The sequence below is a fragment of the Beta vulgaris genome, chromosome 1, assembly GCF_026745355.1.
Source record: "Beta vulgaris subsp. vulgaris cultivar EL10 chromosome 1, EL10.2, whole genome shotgun sequence".
NCBI classification, from domain to species: Eukaryota; Viridiplantae; Streptophyta; class Magnoliopsida; order Caryophyllales; family Amaranthaceae; genus Beta; species Beta vulgaris.
In genome coordinates this window covers 22,059,308-22,079,794 of record NC_079202.1, presented here as the reverse complement: position 1 = coordinate 22,079,794, position 20,487 = coordinate 22,059,308, and the positions used below count along the sequence as shown (strand labels likewise).

At 33.9% G+C, this 20,487-nt stretch overlaps 2 protein-coding genes and 1 long non-coding RNA gene across 3 annotated transcripts; 1 reads left to right on the top strand and 2 right to left on the bottom strand.

Annotated features, from left to right (window-relative positions):
• Nucleotides 1–632: 632 nt before the first annotated feature.
• LOC104899326 (UDP-glycosyltransferase 74E1) lies at nucleotides 633–3,497 on the bottom strand. Its single transcript, XM_010686501.4, has 2 exons — nucleotides 2,609–3,497; nucleotides 633–1,500 (listed from the first exon to the last, which is right to left on the bottom strand). The coding sequence occupies exons 1-2, from the start codon at nucleotides 3,296–3,298 to the stop codon at nucleotides 778–780; spliced, it is 1,413 nt and encodes a 470-aa protein (XP_010684803.2). The 5' UTR covers nucleotides 3,299–3,497; the 3' UTR covers nucleotides 633–777.
• A 2,993-nt stretch (nucleotides 3,498–6,490) lies between these two features.
• LOC125493428 (secreted RxLR effector protein 161-like) lies at nucleotides 6,491–9,145 on the bottom strand. Its single transcript, XM_057391413.1, has 2 exons — nucleotides 8,400–9,145; nucleotides 6,491–6,506 (listed from the first exon to the last, which is right to left on the bottom strand). Exons 1-2 carry the CDS (start codon nucleotides 9,110–9,112, stop codon nucleotides 6,491–6,493), a joined length of 729 nt encoding a protein of 242 aa, XP_057247396.1. The 5' UTR covers nucleotides 9,113–9,145.
• A 9,087-nt stretch (nucleotides 9,146–18,232) lies between these two features.
• Nucleotides 18,233–20,441, top strand: LOC130592120 (uncharacterized). The gene is made up of 3 exons (XR_008970308.1): nucleotides 18,233–18,450; nucleotides 20,178–20,285; nucleotides 20,374–20,441. It is a non-coding gene; the product is annotated as an uncharacterized LOC130592120 (long non-coding RNA).
• Nucleotides 20,442–20,487: the final 46 nt, after the last annotated feature.

Sequence of the window (20,487 nt, the reverse complement as noted above, 5' to 3'; positions counted from 1 at the left end):
CACAACAGATTTTTCAACTAGATTTCAGAAAAGGGGGACTCTTTACTCTCTGGGGTTTATTAGGTAATTAAATGCTGAAGCTAATTCATACGAGAAATTAAAAAAAACCTCAAATTCGGCCCACATTTTGTCATGAATCAAACTCCGATAACAATGCAGTGATTAAGTAATTGGTAAATCATCGAATTGATGGATTACTATAGGAAAATTGAGCGAAACAACTGGATAATTCGAATATAATTCATAGTCCAAAAAGTAGCAGCAAAATTCGACGAAATCAACAAAAGTAGCAGCAAAATCAAAGATAGAGAAGAACAATTATAATACAAGCAGACCTCTTTCTGGTAGGGAAGATTGAGAAATTTACAGCAATCTCCGATTTGTCGCAAGCATTGCTACCGCTAATTTGACGACCTTCAGTTATCGTTTTCTTCGAATTGATGTAAATTAGGTAGAACACCACCCTTTTTTTTATTAGGAAATTAAGTCAGCCCAAGGATAACCCCTACGAGCTACTAGCCTGTCGGAAACACCACCAACACATTGGCTGGTAGGAATTTAATGCGGTAAACGACACGTATCAATAATCATGAATATTTAGACACAGATTAAATCCTCTTCACAACAATATATAGCAAAAGCGATTTTCAACCTTTTTATGATTGTTCAAAACCTCGAATCAAAAGTTAATAACTATTTGAATGTCCAACTAATTGAGAAAAGAAATTCATTACAGGAGATGACACTTATGAGCACATAGCATGATAGCAACAGCCATTATAATGATGCAAGCAGGTCGATGATTTCATCGATGTGCTTATCTGAGCTGCCTCCCTCGCCCACTGCCTCCTTAGCCAAGGCTTTCCACTTTCCCGCATTCTCCTTAATCTTCTCTGCTCTTTGTCCATGCATGATTTCTTCAAGGCAATGTGTAATTTCCTCGCGAGAAACTAATCCTTTTTCATTTGCTTTGGGTTTAACTCCAACACCCCAAATTTGATCCACAAAATGTGCATCAATCATTTGGTCCATGAATTGCGGCATTGCCAACATTGGCACCCCAAAGCTCAATGCCTCAATTGTCGAGTTCCAACCACAATGGGTAACAAAACAACCCACCGCTTCATGTGCCAGGACATCCAACTGGGGGCACCAGGACACCACCAAACCTTTATCTGAAGTTTCATTAATGAAATTATCAGGTAGCTTGCTGTGCTCAGTTTCCCTTACTATCCATAGGAAACTACTCGGGATATGCTTCAACGCCTCTGCTATTTCTCCTGTCTGCTCTACACTCAAAGCAGCAGCACTGCCAAATGAAACATACACAATTGAGGCAACTTGTTTGGCATTCAACCAGTTCAAGCAAGTGTCATTATTTGACTTAAAGAGGTTAAAACCATAGTCGACATCATGCTCAACACGCTTGTCAAGGTATGCCGATGGAAGTGTAGGTCCAATGGTCCGAACAGGCCATAAATTTGCCATCCACTTGACAACCTGCAGGGTCAGTCAAATCTCTAGAAATTAGCAGTGTAACTTCACATACAGTATTTAATAAGACATCTTGAAATAGGCTGATTTTAGATTTATTATCTTGGTGGATTATAGAGGTTAATGCACGAATCACAGGAGATGAAAACAAGAATCAGGATTGTGTAAAAATTCACATGGGTTAAGCGCATCTTAAACCACAGCGCAGTTGACGATATTTGATATCTCCAATCAAAGAGGCTGAAAGGCTACTCGACGTACGAATCACAATATATACTAAATGTAACTCAAGTCTAAATAGAGGTAGTTGAGATTAAGGCTTAATGCACATGTTTACATAGATTATTCATTAACATAAAGTGCACTCAACCTAAAGAAATATAGATTATCCATTAGTGTAAAGTGCCAAGACCAAATCAAGTATAAAAAACAATAGGCGGTATCTTGATTTGGTCTTTACTATTACTATGGGGGATTCTGCCTATTTTTTTTGTTCAAATTGAGTCAATTACATGGTAGTTTTCCAATTTTAGATGGACACCCTCAATTCTTCTTGAGAACCTCTTTAAAATGAGAAAAGCAATCCGAGGGTGAAATCACTGGGGAGGAATACTAAGACAGGGACACATCCCATGCTATTTTGTGATGCATGATTCGTCTACAGAATGAGAACAAAGAGAAGTTTGTAGGCCAAAATTTTCAACTTTTTCCCAGGTATCAACTACATATTGTTTTTTAGCTGATTGGTTATAATCCTGGCCTAATTTACGATAATCAAATGTTCTCAACAAGAGATCGGCGGCAGCTCTTCATTAGAGCAATTAGGTCGGCTGAGTTAAAGACGAAAGCAAAGCTTTTTTTTGTTTTGCATATCACTATGTCAGTAATGAATAATTTGAATCAAAAATCTTCAAACAGGTTTTTCAACTATTTGAAACTAATTCCTGTATTATAAGTTTATAAGCAAGTAAAAGGGCAGATTAAGTTTTGTTCCCCAGTTTCAGAAAATAAGGAACAGAAAACAAGAGAAATCTTCAAGTCAGAACAACAGCTATAAGAATAAATTAAAACATATAAAAGGCAGAATTAGTTTGAAGGAGTTAATTTAACACACCTCGTCCTCGAGGTTATCAAAAGAGTTGAAGAGAACCAAGTCAGCAAGATGAAGGTTAGACATATGGGACAACATCATTCGGATGATAGGGTGAAGAGGCTTCGTGTCAGTAGCAGTAGAGGAGAACGACAGAAGGCTAGGAAGACCTCGCTCGAGCTCCTCCGGTGACGGCACAATCACACACAGCGGAGGACTAGCATTAGCATTAGCATTGGCAGCAGCAATAACAGGATGATCATGATTGTCTGCATACTCCTCAAGAAACATAGAGTAGAAAGATGCAACATAAGCGCACGCCTGTGTGAAGAAAGCTGCTCCTGGTACACCCTGCTGCTTGGCCACATCCAACGCCCACGATAGATTAGCATCGTAGACAAGCAAACACTTCCCTGCTGAGCTGCTGCTCCTAGTAGAGATGAGGCGTCCAAGTTCGACAGAGGCTTGGGATTGGAACCTGTCGAATCGGGCCTTGAAGTTCAGTTTGGCATCATCTGTGTCGTCATAGATGGACTTTGTTGTTATGAATCGTAAGTTTTCGTTGTCGGAGTTGATCATTTTTTGGGTGGTGGAGAGGGTGGTGGCAAGGGTCACACGGATGTTGCCAGCGCCTTTCCAAATTAAGCGTTTGGCGAATTGAAGCATAGTGTTCATGTGACCTTGCCCGTGAAACGGCATCAGTATCACCTCCATCTTTCTTCCACCTTCCTTTGATTTCGATTCGGAATCTGAAAATTGTTGATTTTCCACTACTCTCCAACTCTTCTATAAAACCAGCTTTTGTTATAGATCTTGGCTAATTTCGGTAGTGACAATTGATAAATTTGATAACAGTGCTCCATTAAAAAAATAAAAAAAAAGAACTGTCAAACAATAGTGCACGAGGAGCTCGTTGGCCTAGTTCCACTTCCGTTCTTCTTTTTCTTTTCAACTTGCAACCAATTCCTTTATTTTCTTTTTCTTTTTATCTTTTCTATTAGCTTTTGTTGACCATTTAATCCGGTTGATTTAGTGTAGCTGAGTAACAGTGGACTTATTATTTTACCCTTTCAACTTCTTGAAATTCCTGACCTACCCTTACTGTGCAACGTGTTTGTTTGTCTCCTATTCTTTGCATCTCCTCTTCTCTCTGTTTCTCCTATTCCTTTCTCTCTCCTCACTCCCACCGAAACCCTAGCTTTCAAAATCCTTTTCTGTAGGAATATATAAGTACTACTAGCTTTTAACCCGTGCAAAAATGCACGGGAGGTTTTATTTAGATATAATTTGGACCAGTTCATAGTGCACGGGAATTGCTTTATTTATTAAGTAGTGTTCTTATATTATTATTATAAATTCAATTGCATTTAAGGTTAAAAGAATATAAAATGTAAAATCATATTAGATGATATATACAAATCCTTTGTTACAACATTTTGAAGTTTGAAAATCTTATAATTGTGATATATACATCTATAAATACGTAAATGAAACAAAAAAAAAAACACATTAACGCGCGGAAATATTTTGTTTTATTAATTTTTATTTTAGGATGTTTATCCTAAAATCATGGTCAGAATATTAGCTCATGATTTAAAGTTTTTATAATCATATTGTGTAATAAAATATATTTTAAAATCAGCTTATGACCCGTGCATTCAATGGCTGATGTAGCTAATGTCATGATAAAATACACGGGAAGTTTTTTGTTGGTTAGATATATATACTAAAAGATATTGATTGACTATTTCATTTATACAAATTCTTTAGTAAGATAGATATACTGTAAATTATTGTGATGGGGGTATATTTTTGCCTTAAATATATCAATTTTATTAATCTAGAAGTGGCCTATTTAAGATTAAAAGTTACACACTTTGGTTGAAATATCTCTTTAAAGTTGTAAAATGACTCACTTTGACTTAAAAAAGTGATATATTTTGATTAAAATTAAGTGAATTGGTTTGACAATAAATTTATTGTATTTATCCAGAGCACACAATATTTGTTGTTTCATTTGAAAGTAGGAAAGAACATGCAAAATTAGCACACCAATTTGTACATATGATATATAGTTTTTATATGTCTTGCTAATCATTGTATATTACTTCACTATATTACTACCACTATCGGAAAAAAATATTGATAATTTTATATTCTAGGTACACCATACAAAATTATGAAATAAGATATATTATTGATAATGATTCAATAATAATGATTAAAAGATCACTAACTATATATACAATATTTCTAATTCTAATATGGAATCTCTTTATAAAGTATATTTTTGGAAACCTCCATCAGTTCATTATCATAAAATGTGAGTTTCAGATGTAAAAGTTACGAAAAGCTTTGTGTTCTTATCAAAAAATGAAAAAAGCTTATTTGTATTGAATTAATTTAGTTCAATATATATCTGCAGCATAACCATAAACTATAACTTGTATAACTATATGAGATGACCCAGGAGATTTAGTGTGACTTAATGATAATAACTTATGTAAAGATAAGGTTAGTTAAGATACACTTACAATAATCTTAAGATTTGTTGTTACAACAACTTGATTTAGTTCATTAAGGATATTATTCCTTTACTTCAGGAACTCCAGAACCAATTCTCTTCATCTGCCCTATGAAATTGTATCAGGTTCAATTTCGTTGGCCATCTGATCTTGATGAAGAATAATTTTCATACACCGTATCAATATTTATGCATCTCAAATGACCACCTTAATATATTTCTTACCCACCAGCTTAAAATTCTAAATTTCATTATAATAGTAAATATTAGTACATAGTGAGCCTTATTTTGCGAAAGAACGACAAACATGTTATTTATAAAAAATATCAATTTCTTTTTGTATTAAGAATTAGTTATTTAATGGCTTTCAGGAAATAAAGTTACATAACACTCAAAGTACTATATACTTTTTTTGTTTTCTTTATATGCGACATTTGTCTTTTTAGTGGGTAGATCATATTTATCAAATGTTACATAAAAAAAGGAGGTAGTATTAGGATCACTTTCGAAAAATAAACAATGCAACATGTAATTTTTTTTATAAGAATATCATGTAATTATTGTAATATTTGCCAAGTACTCCCTCCGTTTCAAAATATAAGGCATTCATGCTTTACAAAAATTTGTTTTGACCAAAAATATCTCTCTATTTTTTTAAATTTTTTTTATCAATATAGATTGAGAGTAATTAGCGGTCAAGGTCTAACCTTGAACATCATACACGCCTTATATTTTGAAACGGAGAGAGTACATGGTACGAAAATCTAAGGATGTATGTGTAAATTAACTTTTAAATTTATAAATTTAAGATATTATATTTGCCTATTTATTACTTTTATCTAATTTGTAGATCTAAAAAGCAGTCAAAATAAGACCCTTCGGGCCTTCATCACTTTAGTTCTTTTAGTAGATATTATATATCAATCTTTTTATATATGCACCTTGTTGAAAAAATATAAATAAATTTATAGACATAGTCTGTTGGTTAGAACCCTTTTCTATTTATGAGGCTATAACAACAACTGAACAAGTAACCATATTATCAATCACATCCTTCACCACACGTATTATAACACAAAATTGGAGGAAGGGTCTGATCTCCCAGCTTATTTTCAGTTCAGTTTGATTCAGTTTAGTTTAATTACAATCAGTTCAGTTGAGTTCAATTCAATTGCGATCAGTTAGTTCAGTTCAGTCCAGTTCCTAATTTATTTATCAAATAACTTATTATTATTTAATGACTTATTATTAGTATTTAAGACCTAACTGGATGCTTATCAAGAACTGAAACTGATAATGATGAACTGCTATTGGGTACAAACTCTCTAACTATAGTTTTTTCTTGTTATATTTGTCAATGTGTGAATTCCTAAGTAAAAAGACTAACTCCCGAAAGTCCTGAATTACATTGCAAATATTAAGAAAAAAAAGAGATGTATTGTAATGATTTTGGAGGATTCTATTATATAGCAGGCAAAATACTACTATGATTGATTCCAATCAAGGCTGTTAATTTTGAATGATATACGACAATTTGTTCTAAGCCATTAATTTAGTACATGATTCTTTGCTTGATTTAAGGAACATTATAACAATACTTCCTAATTTGAAATATTATAATTTATTTACTGATGCTTCTTGCCTAGTTATAAAGATTATGACACGCGTTAGAGCGGTATGCAATCAACACATAAGCATTAGCTGTTTACCAATCTACACGTGGCAATTTAATTTTGAAGCCACATGAGAAGACGACATTTGGCATGATGTATATTAGCTTGACACGTAGGCATAATGAACTTAGCTTTATATATAGATATAGATAAAGCAGAATTTCATGAATCATATTCATAAGCACTTAAATCAGGATCATATGCATATACAATTAAGGATCACATACAAGTTTAGAAATAACCTTTGTAGCGTGATTTCCACAAAGCTTGAAGAACCCGGATTGAGAATCTCAGATGTGATTCCTCTACTTAGTCCACCAACCCAGATCAACACTCCACCAATGCTAGTTGGAAAGGAAGAAAACTTCTTCTTTGTTTCTTGGAGTATAACGTGACTTTTGAAGAGAGAGAATAGGAGAGAGAAAATAATAAGAGAATAAACTGATGTTTTCTTTTCTGCCTAACCCAAATATATAAAAGTATTTAGGTCAGATTCTCTCTCCTTTTCCTATCTCTTGGCCGGCCACCCTAGGGCCCTCTTGGGCTCTAGGTTTCTTTTGTTGATCCAAGTTTAATGTGTGACCTTGTAGGATCCGTTACATTGGGCTTCGGGTTTATTTATTTACTAATCCGAAGTTCTATAGCTTTCTCTAGCAAGACGTATAGACGACCCAATATAACGAACTTATTATCTCTATAATACGATCCATTATATATTAGTAATTGCATTTAAGTCGAGGACATAAATCCTTCAATCTCCCACTTGTCCGAGACGAGTGTGCAATGTTTTTATTCCTCAAGTCTCTTAATGTCTTAATTTGATAGTATGATCATATTTCTATATCATCCATACTAGCTTTCAAATTATTCCTTGAAATCCGAGTTCAAATTGTCAACAAATGATCATCGAATGATCCATTTGAGCACGGCCATGCATTTTCAATTTTTCACTCTTCAAGGGGCCAAGACACCTATCCTATCTCATATAGGAGGACTTTTCCAATCTTGTAGTAACCAATACTCCCACTCAACTTTTAGCACAACCTGAATGCTGCCTTTATAGTCCCCTTTTACGGCATGACGTTTGACAGTATCAAAGCTATACTAATCATTGGGCTAAGTAATGTTCTACTCATGTCTCAGGAATCTACTAATATAATTTCGAAGTTATAAAACTTCTAAGTAGGTCAAGTTCGACTATGTATCAACTATACATGTCCATATGATTGATTAAACATCTCTATGTTTCCATAGCCCATGAAACGGCGCTATCAATCAATCTTATATGCTAATCCCTTTAATAAGTCATTTATGTCCATTTAATGACTTAGATTAGGAACTTTAATATTCTATGAATTCTGTTCACTTATGGTGTTTCATTCATCAAATCACATATTTGACAAAACCATAGAATTCAAGATATATTTTGGACATTTTATTTAATACCAAACCAAAATTAAATAAGACAAAATTTATTATCATAAACATAAATAGCAAAACCATGTCTTTACATTGTAATAAGTTTCTCTAAACCTAGTACAATCTAAAGCCACTCTAACATTTGCTTCAAGCCTATAGCCCTAGCGTGACACTCATGCTTGGGTTGAGGTAGGGTTTAGTTAGCGGATCAGCCACGTTCTCATCCGTATGAACTTTGCAGATTCTGACATCCTTCCTGTCAACTATCTCTCGAATGAGGTGATACTTCCTCATCACATGCTTGGACTTGTTATGTGACCTTGGCTCTTTTGCTTGCGCAATAGCACCATTGTTGTCACAAAACAACTCAATTCCTTCCAGAACACTAGGTACGATATCCAGCTCTGTCAAGAATTTCTTTATCCAAACTGCTTCCTTAGCTGCTTCAACTGCTGCTAAATATTCTGATTCTGTCGTAGAGTCTGCTACAGTGCTTTGCTTTGAGCTCTTCCAGCTCACTGCTCCTCCATTCAGACGAAAGACATACCCTGACTGAGAGCGGTAGTCATCTCTGTCGGTTTGGAAGCTTGCATCCGTGTAACCTTCAACAACCAACTCACTTTGTCCCCCATATACTAAGAACATGCCTTTAGTCCTCCTTAAGTACTTAAGGATGCTCTTAGCTGCAGTCCAGTGTGCTTCTCCTGGATTTGCTTGGAACCTGCTACACATGCTCAAGGCATATGCAACATCAGGTCGAGTACTTATCATGGCATACATAATAGACCCTATAGCCGAAGCATAAGGAATGCTACTCATTCGCTTTAACTCATCAGGCTCAGTCGGGCACTGACTCTTGCTAAGCGATATGCCATGTGACATGGGAACGAAACCTCTCTTCGAGTTTTCCATGTTGAACCTTGTAAGAACCTTATCAATATAAGTTTCTTGACTAGCCCAATCATCCTTCGAGACCTATCTGACTTCCCAGTATGTACTCAGCTTCTCCAAGGTCCTTCATAGAGAAACAACTTTTTAACCATTCCTTGACTGACTCAAGCATTGGTATGTCGTTTCCCATGATTAGTATGTCATCTACATACAGAACCAAGAAGACTAAGCTGCTCCCACTAAACTTCTTGTAAACACAAGACTCTTCTTCGCTTTTGATGAAACCAAATTGTTTGATTGCCTCATCAAACCGAAGATTCCAGCTCCGAGATGCCTGCTTCAATCCATAAATGGATCTCTGAAGCTTGCAAACCCTTTTAGGATTTTCTGGATCTTCAAAACCTTCAGGTTGTGTCATGTACACATCCTCATTCAAGAACCCATTCAAGAATGCGGTTTTGACATCCATCTGCCAAATTTCGTAATCGAAAAATGCAGCAATCGCTAAAAGTATCCGAATTGATTTAAGCATTGCTACTGGAGAAAAGGTCTCATCATAGTCTATACCATGAACTTGTCTGAATCCTTTTGCAACCAGTCTTGCTTTGTAGACATAGACATTTCCATCTTTGTCTGTTTTCAATTTGAACACCCACTTGCATCCAATAGGGTTAACCCCCAGGCAAGTCAACCAGTGTCCAAACTTTATTCTCAGACATGGAGTCTAACTCGGATTTCATGGCCTCAAGCCATTTCTCAGAGTCTGGGCTCGTCAAAGCTTGTTTGTAGGTAGTAGGTTCTGAATTTTCCAAAATCATAATTTCAGAATTTCAGTCATTAGGAAATCAACCAACCTTTTGTTTGGAATCCTTGGTCTACTGACCTACGCGGGTCTGAGCATCAAGAGAAACGTTCTCTTCAACAGTTTGAAGATTTTCGCTTGATTCAACTTCGAATGGGACGGTAGGAGGTTCAGCGTTGAATACGTTATCTCCTCAACATGACTTTCGTCTTGTTGGGCCGTCTCTGACATGGTGTGAGCCACGTCCAGTTGTTGCTCATCTCGAATTTCTTCGAGTGTTATTTTACTCCCACTTGTCTTTCTAGAAACAAATTCCTTTTCAAGAAAGACACCATCACGAGCAACAAACACTTTGTTCTCTTGACGGTTATAGAAGTAATAACCCCTTGTCTCTTTTGGATATCCCACAAAGAGACATTTATCTGACTTGGGTGCGAGTTTGTCTGATAGTAACCGCTTTACATAGACCTCGCATCCCCAGATTTTAAGAAAAGACAAGTTTGGAGGTTTTCCATTCCATAACTCATATGGAGTCTTTTCTACAGCCTTTGACGGGCTCCTATTTAGTGTGTGTGCAGCAGTTTCGAGAGCGTATCCCCAAAAAGAAATCGGTAGATCAGCAAGACTCATCATAGATCGAACCATATCTAGTAATGTTCGATTCCTCCTTTCAGATACACCATTTAACTGTGGTGTTCCTGGTGGAGTTAATTGTGAAAGAATTCCACAATCCTTTAGATGATCATCAAACTCTTGGCTCAAATATTCACCACCACGATCGGATCGTAGTGCTTTTATTGTCTTACCAAGTTGATTCTGTACTTCATTTTGGAACTCTTTGAATCTATCAAAAGATTCCGACTTATGTTTCATAAGTAAATATAGCCATATCTACTCAAATCATCAGTGAAGGTGATGAAGTAATTAAACCCTCCCCTTGCCTTTGTGCTCATAGGACCACATACATCTGTATGTATGAGTCCTAAAAGATCGCTGGCCCTTTCACCTTTTCCAGTAAATGGTGATTTTGTCATCTTACCCATTAAGCATGATTCACATACATCAAATGATTCGAAATCAAATGATGGAATTATACCGTCCTTTTGTAACTTGTGAATGCGCTTTTGGTTTATATGACCCATTCGGCAATGCCAAATATAGGTTAGGTTAGAATCATTTGATTTCTTTTTCTTGCTATCTATGTTATAGACTTGTAATGATTTATCAAGCACATATAAACCATTTATCAAATTAGCTCTGGCATAGAACATATTATTGTAAGAAATGGAACAACATTTGTTCTTTATTTCAAAGCAAAAACCTTCAGAATCCAAAACTGAAACCGAAATTATGTTCTTAGTTATTGTAGGAACGAAATAACAATTATTTAATTCTAAAATAAGCCCAGATGGCAAGTGTAGACTATAGCTCCCGACGGCAAGTGCAGCAACTCGTGCTCCATTTCCAACGCGTAGCTCTACCTCGCCTTTTGCCAACTTCCTACTTCTTTTTAGTCCCTGCACATCATTAACTATGTGAGAACCACAACCGGTATCAAATACCCATAAAGAAGTAGAAGTCAAATTGATTTCTATAACATATATACCTGAAGTAGAAGCCCCAGACTTCTTTATTTCCTCCAAGTATATCGGGCAGTTCCTCTTCCAGTGTCCAATCTTGTGACAGTGGAAGCACTTGCTTTCCGCAGCAACCTTGGGCTTGGCGGTTGGCTTAGGTTTTTCAGCGACAGTGGCAACTTGCTTGCCTTTGTCCTTCTTTCCTGCCCATTTCTTTTTGAAACCCTTTCCCTTTTGAACCAACAGAACCTCTTTCTTTGGTTCAACCTTAGGGATGTTCCTTTCAGCATTGACCAACAATCCATGCAGCTCTTGCAAAGTCTTTTCAGACTCATTCATATTGTAGGTCATTCTGAACTGATTAAAACTTTCAGGTAGTGAGTGGAGAATGATGTCAGTAGCCAACTCGAGCCTATAAGGGAACCCAAGTCTTTCCATGTTTTCGAAAAGACCCATCATTTCGAACACATGGGGGCCAACAGCTTGACCCGGCTTCAAGTGACATTCAAGGATCTCCCTGTTAGTCTCATACCGCTCAACTCGGGCCTGAGTTTTAAACATGGCCCGCAGCTCTTGCATGATCGTGTAGGCATCCTTGGTTTCGAACCTCTTTTGGAGGTTCGGCTCCATGGCTGCTACCATCAAACAAGTGATTGGTATAGACTTATCACTAGCCTGTTTTGCACGACGTTTTTCAGCGTCAGTTGATTCATCAGTTATTACAGGAAGCGGGGTATCTAAGACGTCCTCTCGACCCTCAAACCTCAGAACGAGTCTTAAGGTCCTTTCCCAATTAAGGAAATTTTCACCATTCAGTCTGTCCTTTTCCAGAAAAGGACGAATGTTGAAACCGGAGTTGTTGTTGTTGTTATTAGACATGATATCTACAGACAGAAAAATAAGGCAAAGTTCAATTTTATGTTTATAAAGCAACCTAAAACATGTAAAAGGTTTCTAGGTTGACCACCTATTCAAAATTAAAGTCCCCTATGAATAAGTGTTTTACAAGATCCTATCAACATGTAACACTAAGCAGACGGAGGCCTTATTAACGTTACATTATCAAGGTAAGTAAACTCTTTTACTAATTATAACACTTTATAACTCTTGTTTAGATGGATAAACATCGCATGTTTAACTATCTCTTGCTTCAAAATTCAAAACGCTTTTGATAATTTTGTTAAGGACAACCAAACTAAGTTGTAAAATTCGCAATTTTACCTTATTATCCCAAAATTAATGATAACACCCTGCGGAGGCATGACCTATTACTATTAATTAAGGGTTTTATAAGTACTTTATGTTTGGAAAAGCAAACCTTAATATTTACGGGGCCTAAGTTTATTATGTTGTTATGAATTAGTGAACTCTAGCGCATCAAAACCAACATACAATAAACTTATAAGCATTTTAAAGAATAATAAAATGCGAAAATAAAATGATCTAGTATGGCCCCTAATCCTAAGAACTAAGCATCAATGCTCCTTCTTGGACTCTTCATGGATCTCCATCCACTTTTCCATGGGCCTTCTCTTGATGGACTCTTCTTTGGATTACATAAGTATCAAAAATAATTTAAATAATAACTAAATTAAATAAATTACAAAAATACTTAACGATACGCAGATCGTATTTAAAATTACAAGAATACATCACGATACGCAGATCGTATTTTCTATCTTAATTTGGGCCATACTAGTCATACATAGCAAATATATCATAATATAAAAGCCACATAATAATATCAATATTATACTTGCCAATCAATTAAAATATCAAATATTCTTAATTAAAGCAAAAAGATAAAATTTTAAGTAATATCTAATCACCTAAAGATTCTATCCCTTAAAACTAGCCTAATTAATTTTAATTAGATTAAAAAATCAGATTATGGATTGAAATTTATGACCAAGTCAATAATTAACATAATTGAAATTTACTTATCTTTCTCAAAATTCTGTTTTCAAAATAAAACTTCCAAAAGATAAAATAAAAAAAATTGGCTGCTGCCCAGTCTTTTAGTCACGTTCTTTTATCAAAATTTTTTTTTTATTTTAAAACTTTGAAAAACCGTGAAACGCAGCACAAGACTGCTTTCACGCAAGTTTCACCACCAAAAGTTCCGGCAACCATTGCAGGCCACTCCTGTCGACGACTTCACCGGCAACTCGCCGGTTTTTGAGACCGTGAGCCGACGCCGGCAGAAGACCACCAGCGCCAGCCTATCAACTACCGAAACGGCTAACAGCACTGCTCGCACGTCAACGTGCGTCGCCTGCCGCCACGTGCTCCCTCGCTGACGCGACTACTCGCCGGCGTCTGCGACTCCCTCCCCGACTTCACGCCGGCAGACCACACCACGGAGCAGCCACCTTGGCTTTCCTTTCTTTCTTCCTTCAATTTTCTCCCTTTTTTTTTTTTAATATTGAAGGAAGTAAAATTACAATTATTGTAAATTAATTAGTGATCTTGATCAAATTAAACATAACTCTTTATGCTTAATACAGAAAATTAAATTTAAAATCTCTATTTTAATTAATTTTCAGATTATTCATATAATTAATCACTAATTCATATAAAACACCTTTTAATGAATTTATCTTCATACATAAACGATTTTAAGCATGAAAATTTTATTAATAACATGAATTTATTTCGAAATTTAGAGATCTAAAATCAGAATTTTATAAATTTCGAAAAAATTAGGGTTTAGGAGGTTAAAAAAAAATCGGCTATAAATATTGAGAAAGAAAGTAATTAAAACTCTTTTTAACAAATTTCAATTAATTATTCAATCCATAATTTAATTCCTCCCCTTAATCAAATTAAAATTAATCATACATAAACTAAACTTTATGACCAAAAATCTATATGCAAGAGGCTAAAACTGATACCACTGTAGGAATATATAAGTACTATAAAGCGGAATTTCATGAATCAAATTCATAAGCACTTAAATCAGGATCATATGCATATACAATTAAGGATCACATACAAGTTTAGAAATAACCTTTGTAGCGTGATTTCCACAAAGCTTGAAGAACCCGGATTGAGAATCTCAGATGTGATTCCTCTACTTAGTCCACCAACCCAGATCAACACTCCACCAATGCTAGTTGGAAAGGAAGAAAACTTCTTCTTTGGTTTCTTGGAGTATAACGTGACTTTTGAAGAGAGAGAATAGGAGAGAGAAAATAATAAGAGAATAAACTGATAGTTTTCTTTTCTGCCTAACCCAAATATATAAAAGTATTTAGGTCATATTTCTCTACTCTTTTCCTATCTCTTGGCCGGCCACCCTAGGGCCCTCTTGGGCTCTAGGTTTCTTTTGTTGATCCAAGTTTAATGTGTGACCTTGTAGGATCCGTTACATTGGGCTTCGGGTTTATTTATTTACTAATCCGAAGTTCTATAGCTTTCTCTAGCAAGACGTATAGACGACCCAATATAATGAACTTATTATCTCTATAATACGATCCATTATATATTAGTAATTGCATTTAAGTCGAGGACATAAATCCTTCATTTTCTTCCCCCATATTTTCTCTCTCCAAACCATATCTACTTGGTTTAGGTTACGTTTTTCGTCATTTGCAATACAGTTCTTCCCCAAATTTAATCAGCCTAAAGAAAAAGCAGGGGCGACAATGGAGGTGAAGAGCTAAAGTCGTCGGTGCAGAATCTTTGACAGACGGACGGCGAGGATAGCGTATTCGTGGTTGGGAGATCGAATCTTGCAAGCGTTCCGTTCTCACGTCACTTGAACTTCAGCTGTACTCTATCTCTTTAATGTTCCATTTAATTCAATTATTTTGCTCTCTGCTGATTTTTATTGTTTGGAATTCCGATTATCAAAAAGATGAATTGTTTTATTATCAGAAATAATATTATTTGGTGTTATGTAGTTGAATAAATTTGACGACTGAATTGACGTGAATTTTAGCCCTAGCAAATTCAATTTGATGCCCAGTCTATCTATCTATATATATATATATATATATATATAAAGTAGAATCCTTCAGGCCACGTGTCGCAAAGTTAGAGATTTCAATCCCATGTGGCATGACGTGGCATGCTCCGTTGATCATTATTTTTTCGAAGCTCAATTAGAGTGTCTACGTGGCAAGGCAATCAAAGAATAATCATTTCCCTTAATCACACATATAATTGATTTGATATTGAACTAAATTAGGAAATCAGTAATAAGATTCAGAATCAAATTGATATGTAATCGATATAATTAAGGAAACAATTATTAGTATATTAATGTAATTGACGTTAATTATGGTTACAATTACGTAATTAAAATCTTAAATTAATATGCTTTTGGCCGAAATTTTTAGTTGTTATATTGGTATGTTCGAAAATTTTAGTTAGCAACTAAACATGGCAAGTAATTTAAATTATCAATCAATCTTAATTATTGCCTCCGTTAATGGTAATTGTTAATCAATCACTTAATTTAGATTAGTATCCGAAATTAATAAAAAATTATTAACATGGTAATAAAATTAAGATATCAATCAATCAATATTTATGCTAATTGTCAATCAACCATAATTTTAGGTGATTTATGACTTTAATTAAGCAATTAGTATCCTCAAATCTTTATGAATTTAAATCAGTTTTAAATCATTGGCATTTTTTATTTAATTGATTGATATTACAACCGTATCTTAGGGGTAAGGGATCCAAAATGTCAATCAAGTCAATCATATATATTTTTGGAATTAGAAAAAAAAAAAATCAATTAAATATACAATATTACAAGTATAAATATAGACCATGTCATAGCTCACCATTACTCCAAAACGTGCCCTACTCCAAAATTATTCATTGAGTTATACGTATGCTTTGGATATTATAGAGTAGGGAGATCTTCTTTTCTTCAATATCATATGTATACAAAAGCCCATATTTTTAATTGGAGCACCAACTACACCACAATACCATAGTAGTAACGCAAACAAAGCAGCAACAACGTAAGAGGCTAAAGAAAGAGTTACGGCTTAAGTTGATGATTCGAAGCTCATATGTACATGTTGTTGTGCTAATCATGTTTTTTATGGTTTCTAAAGATTACATATGTGGAACGTTTTTTCCATGAGTGATGATGTACAAGTCATATTGGTGATCTATTAATAAGTGATGATATATAAATCATTTCATAATATTGGTGATGATGTACAAAAAAATCAGCTTATTTATTTATGCTAATTTAACAATTGATACTAAAGTAAATTTAAATATGCATATCCAATCTAATTGATGATAATTAGGATCATATACTAAAGGTATATCAAGTAATTCATATTCTTGCTTTCTAATACTATATATGCTTTCTAATACTATACAAGTCATATTCTTGCTTTCTAATACTATACACATACTAGAGTACTAATTAGAGTTATAACGATACTTATTTAGAGTTGTAGGGACTACTAATTAGAGTTATAGTGACATATGTTTAGAGTTAAATACTTATTAAGAGTTGTGGGAAGTAATTACTAGAATATAAGAAATAACAGGTAGAAGTATATAGCAACATTTATTTAGAGTTATAAGAATTACTAAATAGAATTATAGCAACATTTGTTTAGAGGTATAAGAAGTATTAATTAGAGTTATACCGATATTAGTTTAGAGTTATAAGAAGTTTTAATTATTAGTGTTATACCGATTTTTTTATTATTATTATAGCAATGCTTGATAAGAATATTGTTTAACATTGGAGAAATTCCTAATACTTGAGTTCACGAAAGCAATTTAGCAGTTCTTTTTTAAAAAGCAATTTAGCCTAAATCACAGAAAAGCAGTGTAAGTGAAACAACTAAAACTTCTCTCTTGCACAAATATGTAGGGCCTCAGAGTTGAGTACAAAACTCATAATCCTATACTTTTATCTGGGAGTTTGTCTAATTAGATGAAAAAAATTATTTTTGCTCTCCATAGAACAAGTACATTTTGACATTCTTAGTTTCTGTTTTGTGAACCATGGAGAATGGTTAGCCGGTTAGGTAAATATCTTCACTGTATGGGTACCAGTAATGTATATATATAGGATGATATGATTATATGTCAAGTAGGTGCCACAATTTTATGAATTTCGAATGTGTTAAATATAATAGGATGATATGATTATAGGATATATTCTAATTTAATTATTTAACACATATAACTGAAAATGGAGATATATGTATTTATTAGAATGAGAAAGTCTACGGGACATGAAATTCAATAGTTGTAAGAAGTTGCTTCAGGTAGAATGATCTTTCGTTCCCACAATAAAAGTGTAAATAGTATTTACGAAAAAAAAAGAGAAGTCCAAGGATTACTATAGAACACATAGAGTATTATAATCAATTTACTTTAATTTTGAAGTGAAACATACAAGACTACAAATCAATTATGTGAAAGTATTGGGTCAGACCGTCTGACCCAATAGCTTCCGTCGGACGGGCCTGGCCATCAAAAACGCGCGGGCTTTCCTTTTTTTTGTTGATCAGCAGTTTTGTTTATTTTTAGAAAAAACATAACGGTTATTAGGTCATTATCTTTTTTCGATTTTGAAACTGTTTTTTTGGATTCTACTTGATTCTCGCTAGTTTTAAAACTGATTCTTCTTCATTTCAAAGAAACCGATATATTATTTACTGATTATTTCTAGAATTTTTCTGCTCCTTTGCTTCTCTGCTTCTCTGCTTCTCTGCTGTTGAAACTTAGTGTGTTTTTTTGTTCGTAATCCATTACGTTTGCATCGCAAATATGGTGAAGAGGATTAGGAATGATGATTCTAAGTATAATTTCATTTGTTTTTGCTGCAAATTTTTTTTTGTTTTCAAAATTTGAGCGTTTTTGTTGTTGTAATTGTAATGTAGCCCGAAGTCGAAGAAGGTGAAGAGTCTTGGATCTTCAGGAAAAATTTTGGCAGTGTCTACTGCTGGGAAGAAGAAAGAGAAAGATGGTGATTATGATCCAAGGTAGATTTCAAGTTCTTAGAGTAGTTTAGATATTTTTTTTCTATTTTTGAATGTTTTCAGTTTATCAGAGTATTTATTTCATGTTTTTAGGGTTTGTGTTTCAGTTTTTGTTGTTTTATACACATGTTTTCAGTTGTTGTTGTTTTTGCAGTTGATATTTATATATTCTTTCAGTTGATTATAATATTCTTTCAGTTGCTACTTGTATTCTTTTAGTTGATGTTGTTTTTAGTTGATATTTATATTCCTTCAGTTGATTTTTGTATTGTTTCAGTTGATTCTTATATTCTTTCAGTTGATTTTGTTTAGCAAATAAGTCTAACTGAAGAGCAAATAAGTCTAAGTGAAGAGTTAATAAGTCTAACTGAAAAACTAAATAAGTTTAACTGAAAACTAAATAAGTCTAAGTGAATCAGTCTAACTGAAGAGTAAATAAGTCTAACTGAAGAGAAAATAAGTCTAACTGAAGTGTAAATAAGTCTAACTGAACACTTAATAAGTCTAACTGAATCAGTCTAACTGCAGAGTAAATAAGTCTAACGGAAGAGTAAATAAGTCTAACTGAAGCGTAAATTAGTCTAACTGAAGAGTTAATAAGTCCAACTGAAAACTAAATGACTCTAACTGAACACTTAATAAGTCTAACTGAAAATAAATAAGTCTAACTAAAATCTAAATAAGTCTAACTGAAAACTAAATAAGCCTAACTGAAAACTAAATAAGTCTATCTGAAAAACAAACAAGTCTATCTGAAGCACTATATAGACTAGCTGAAAAACGAACAAGTCTATCTGAAGCACTTTATATACTAGCTGAAAAACGAACAAGTCTATCTGAAGCACTTTCTATACTAGCTGAAAACCGAACAAGTCTATCTGAAGCACTTTATATACTAGCTGAAAAACGAACAAGTCTATCTGAAGCACTTTATATACTAGCTGAAAACCGAACAAGTCTATCTGAAGCACTTTATATACTAGCTGAAAACCGAACAAGTGTATCTGAAGCACTATATTGACTAACTGATAAAAGAAACAAGTCTAACTGAAGTAATGTAAATTTTCAATGAAAATTTTAAGTGTAATTGGAATAGAATGAAATGAAAGAATATTATACTAAATGAAATAATAAGGACTAGCTGATAAAGCAACAAGTTTAAGTGAAGCACAATAATGAAGTTACTTTGAATGACTGTAGAGACTATCTGAGAAACAAACAAGTCTAACTGAAGCACTATATAGACTATCTGAAAAATTAACAAGTCTAACTGAAGCACTATATAGACTAGCTGAAAAATAAACAAGTCTAACTGAAGCACTATATAGACTATCTGAAAAACAAATAAGTCTAACTGAAGCACTATGTAGACTAGCTGAAAAATAAACAAGGCTACTTGAAGCACAACAAATACTAGCTGAAAAATAAAGAAGTTACTTTGAAGGACTGTAAAGAGTAACTGAAAAATAAACTAGTCTAACTGAAGCACAATCTATATAAGCTGAAATGCAAACAGTCTAACTGAAGCACTATATAGACTATCTGAAAACAAAGAAGTCTAACTGAAGAACTATATAGACTACCTTAAAAATAATCTAGGCTATTGTTTCAGTTGATGGTGGTCTGCTTTTAGTTGATGTTCGTATTCTTTCAGTTGATCTTTGTATTTTTTCAGTTGATGCTGTTTTTTTTTCAGTTTTTATTGTTTGATTAAACTTTGTTTCTTTCAGATGTGATAAATCCTTGTCTAAGAAGAAAGGCAAATCTGATTTATCACCAATCAAGTTTTCATTTTCAAGATCTAATCCCGATCAACAGAAAGACACATTTGATAGATCGTATGTTTTTTTCATTATTCTCGTTTTATATTATATGATTGCGTTTTTTTTTTTATGTTTTAAAGTTATTGTTGTTCACTTTTGTTAGGAATTTCACTGAGCAAGAAATAAAGTCAATTAATCTACAAGTATTGTCAGACTATTCCCATTTAAATGAATGGTTAGTAATTTAGTGATGAGCAAAAAGAGACATTAGGGATAT

Coding starts and splice junctions, on each gene's coding strand:
- LOC104899326 (XM_010686501.4), bottom strand. CDS start 3,298: ATGGAGGTGATACTGATGCCGTTTCACGGGCAAGGTCACATGAACACT. Junction 1,501..2,608: donor TTGATAACCTCGAGGACGAG/GTGTGTTAAATT, acceptor CTGACCCTGCAG/GTTGTCAAGTGGATGGCAAA.
- LOC125493428 (XM_057391413.1), bottom strand. CDS start 9,112: ATGGAAAACTCGAAGAGAGGTTTCGTTCCCATGTCACATGGCATATCG.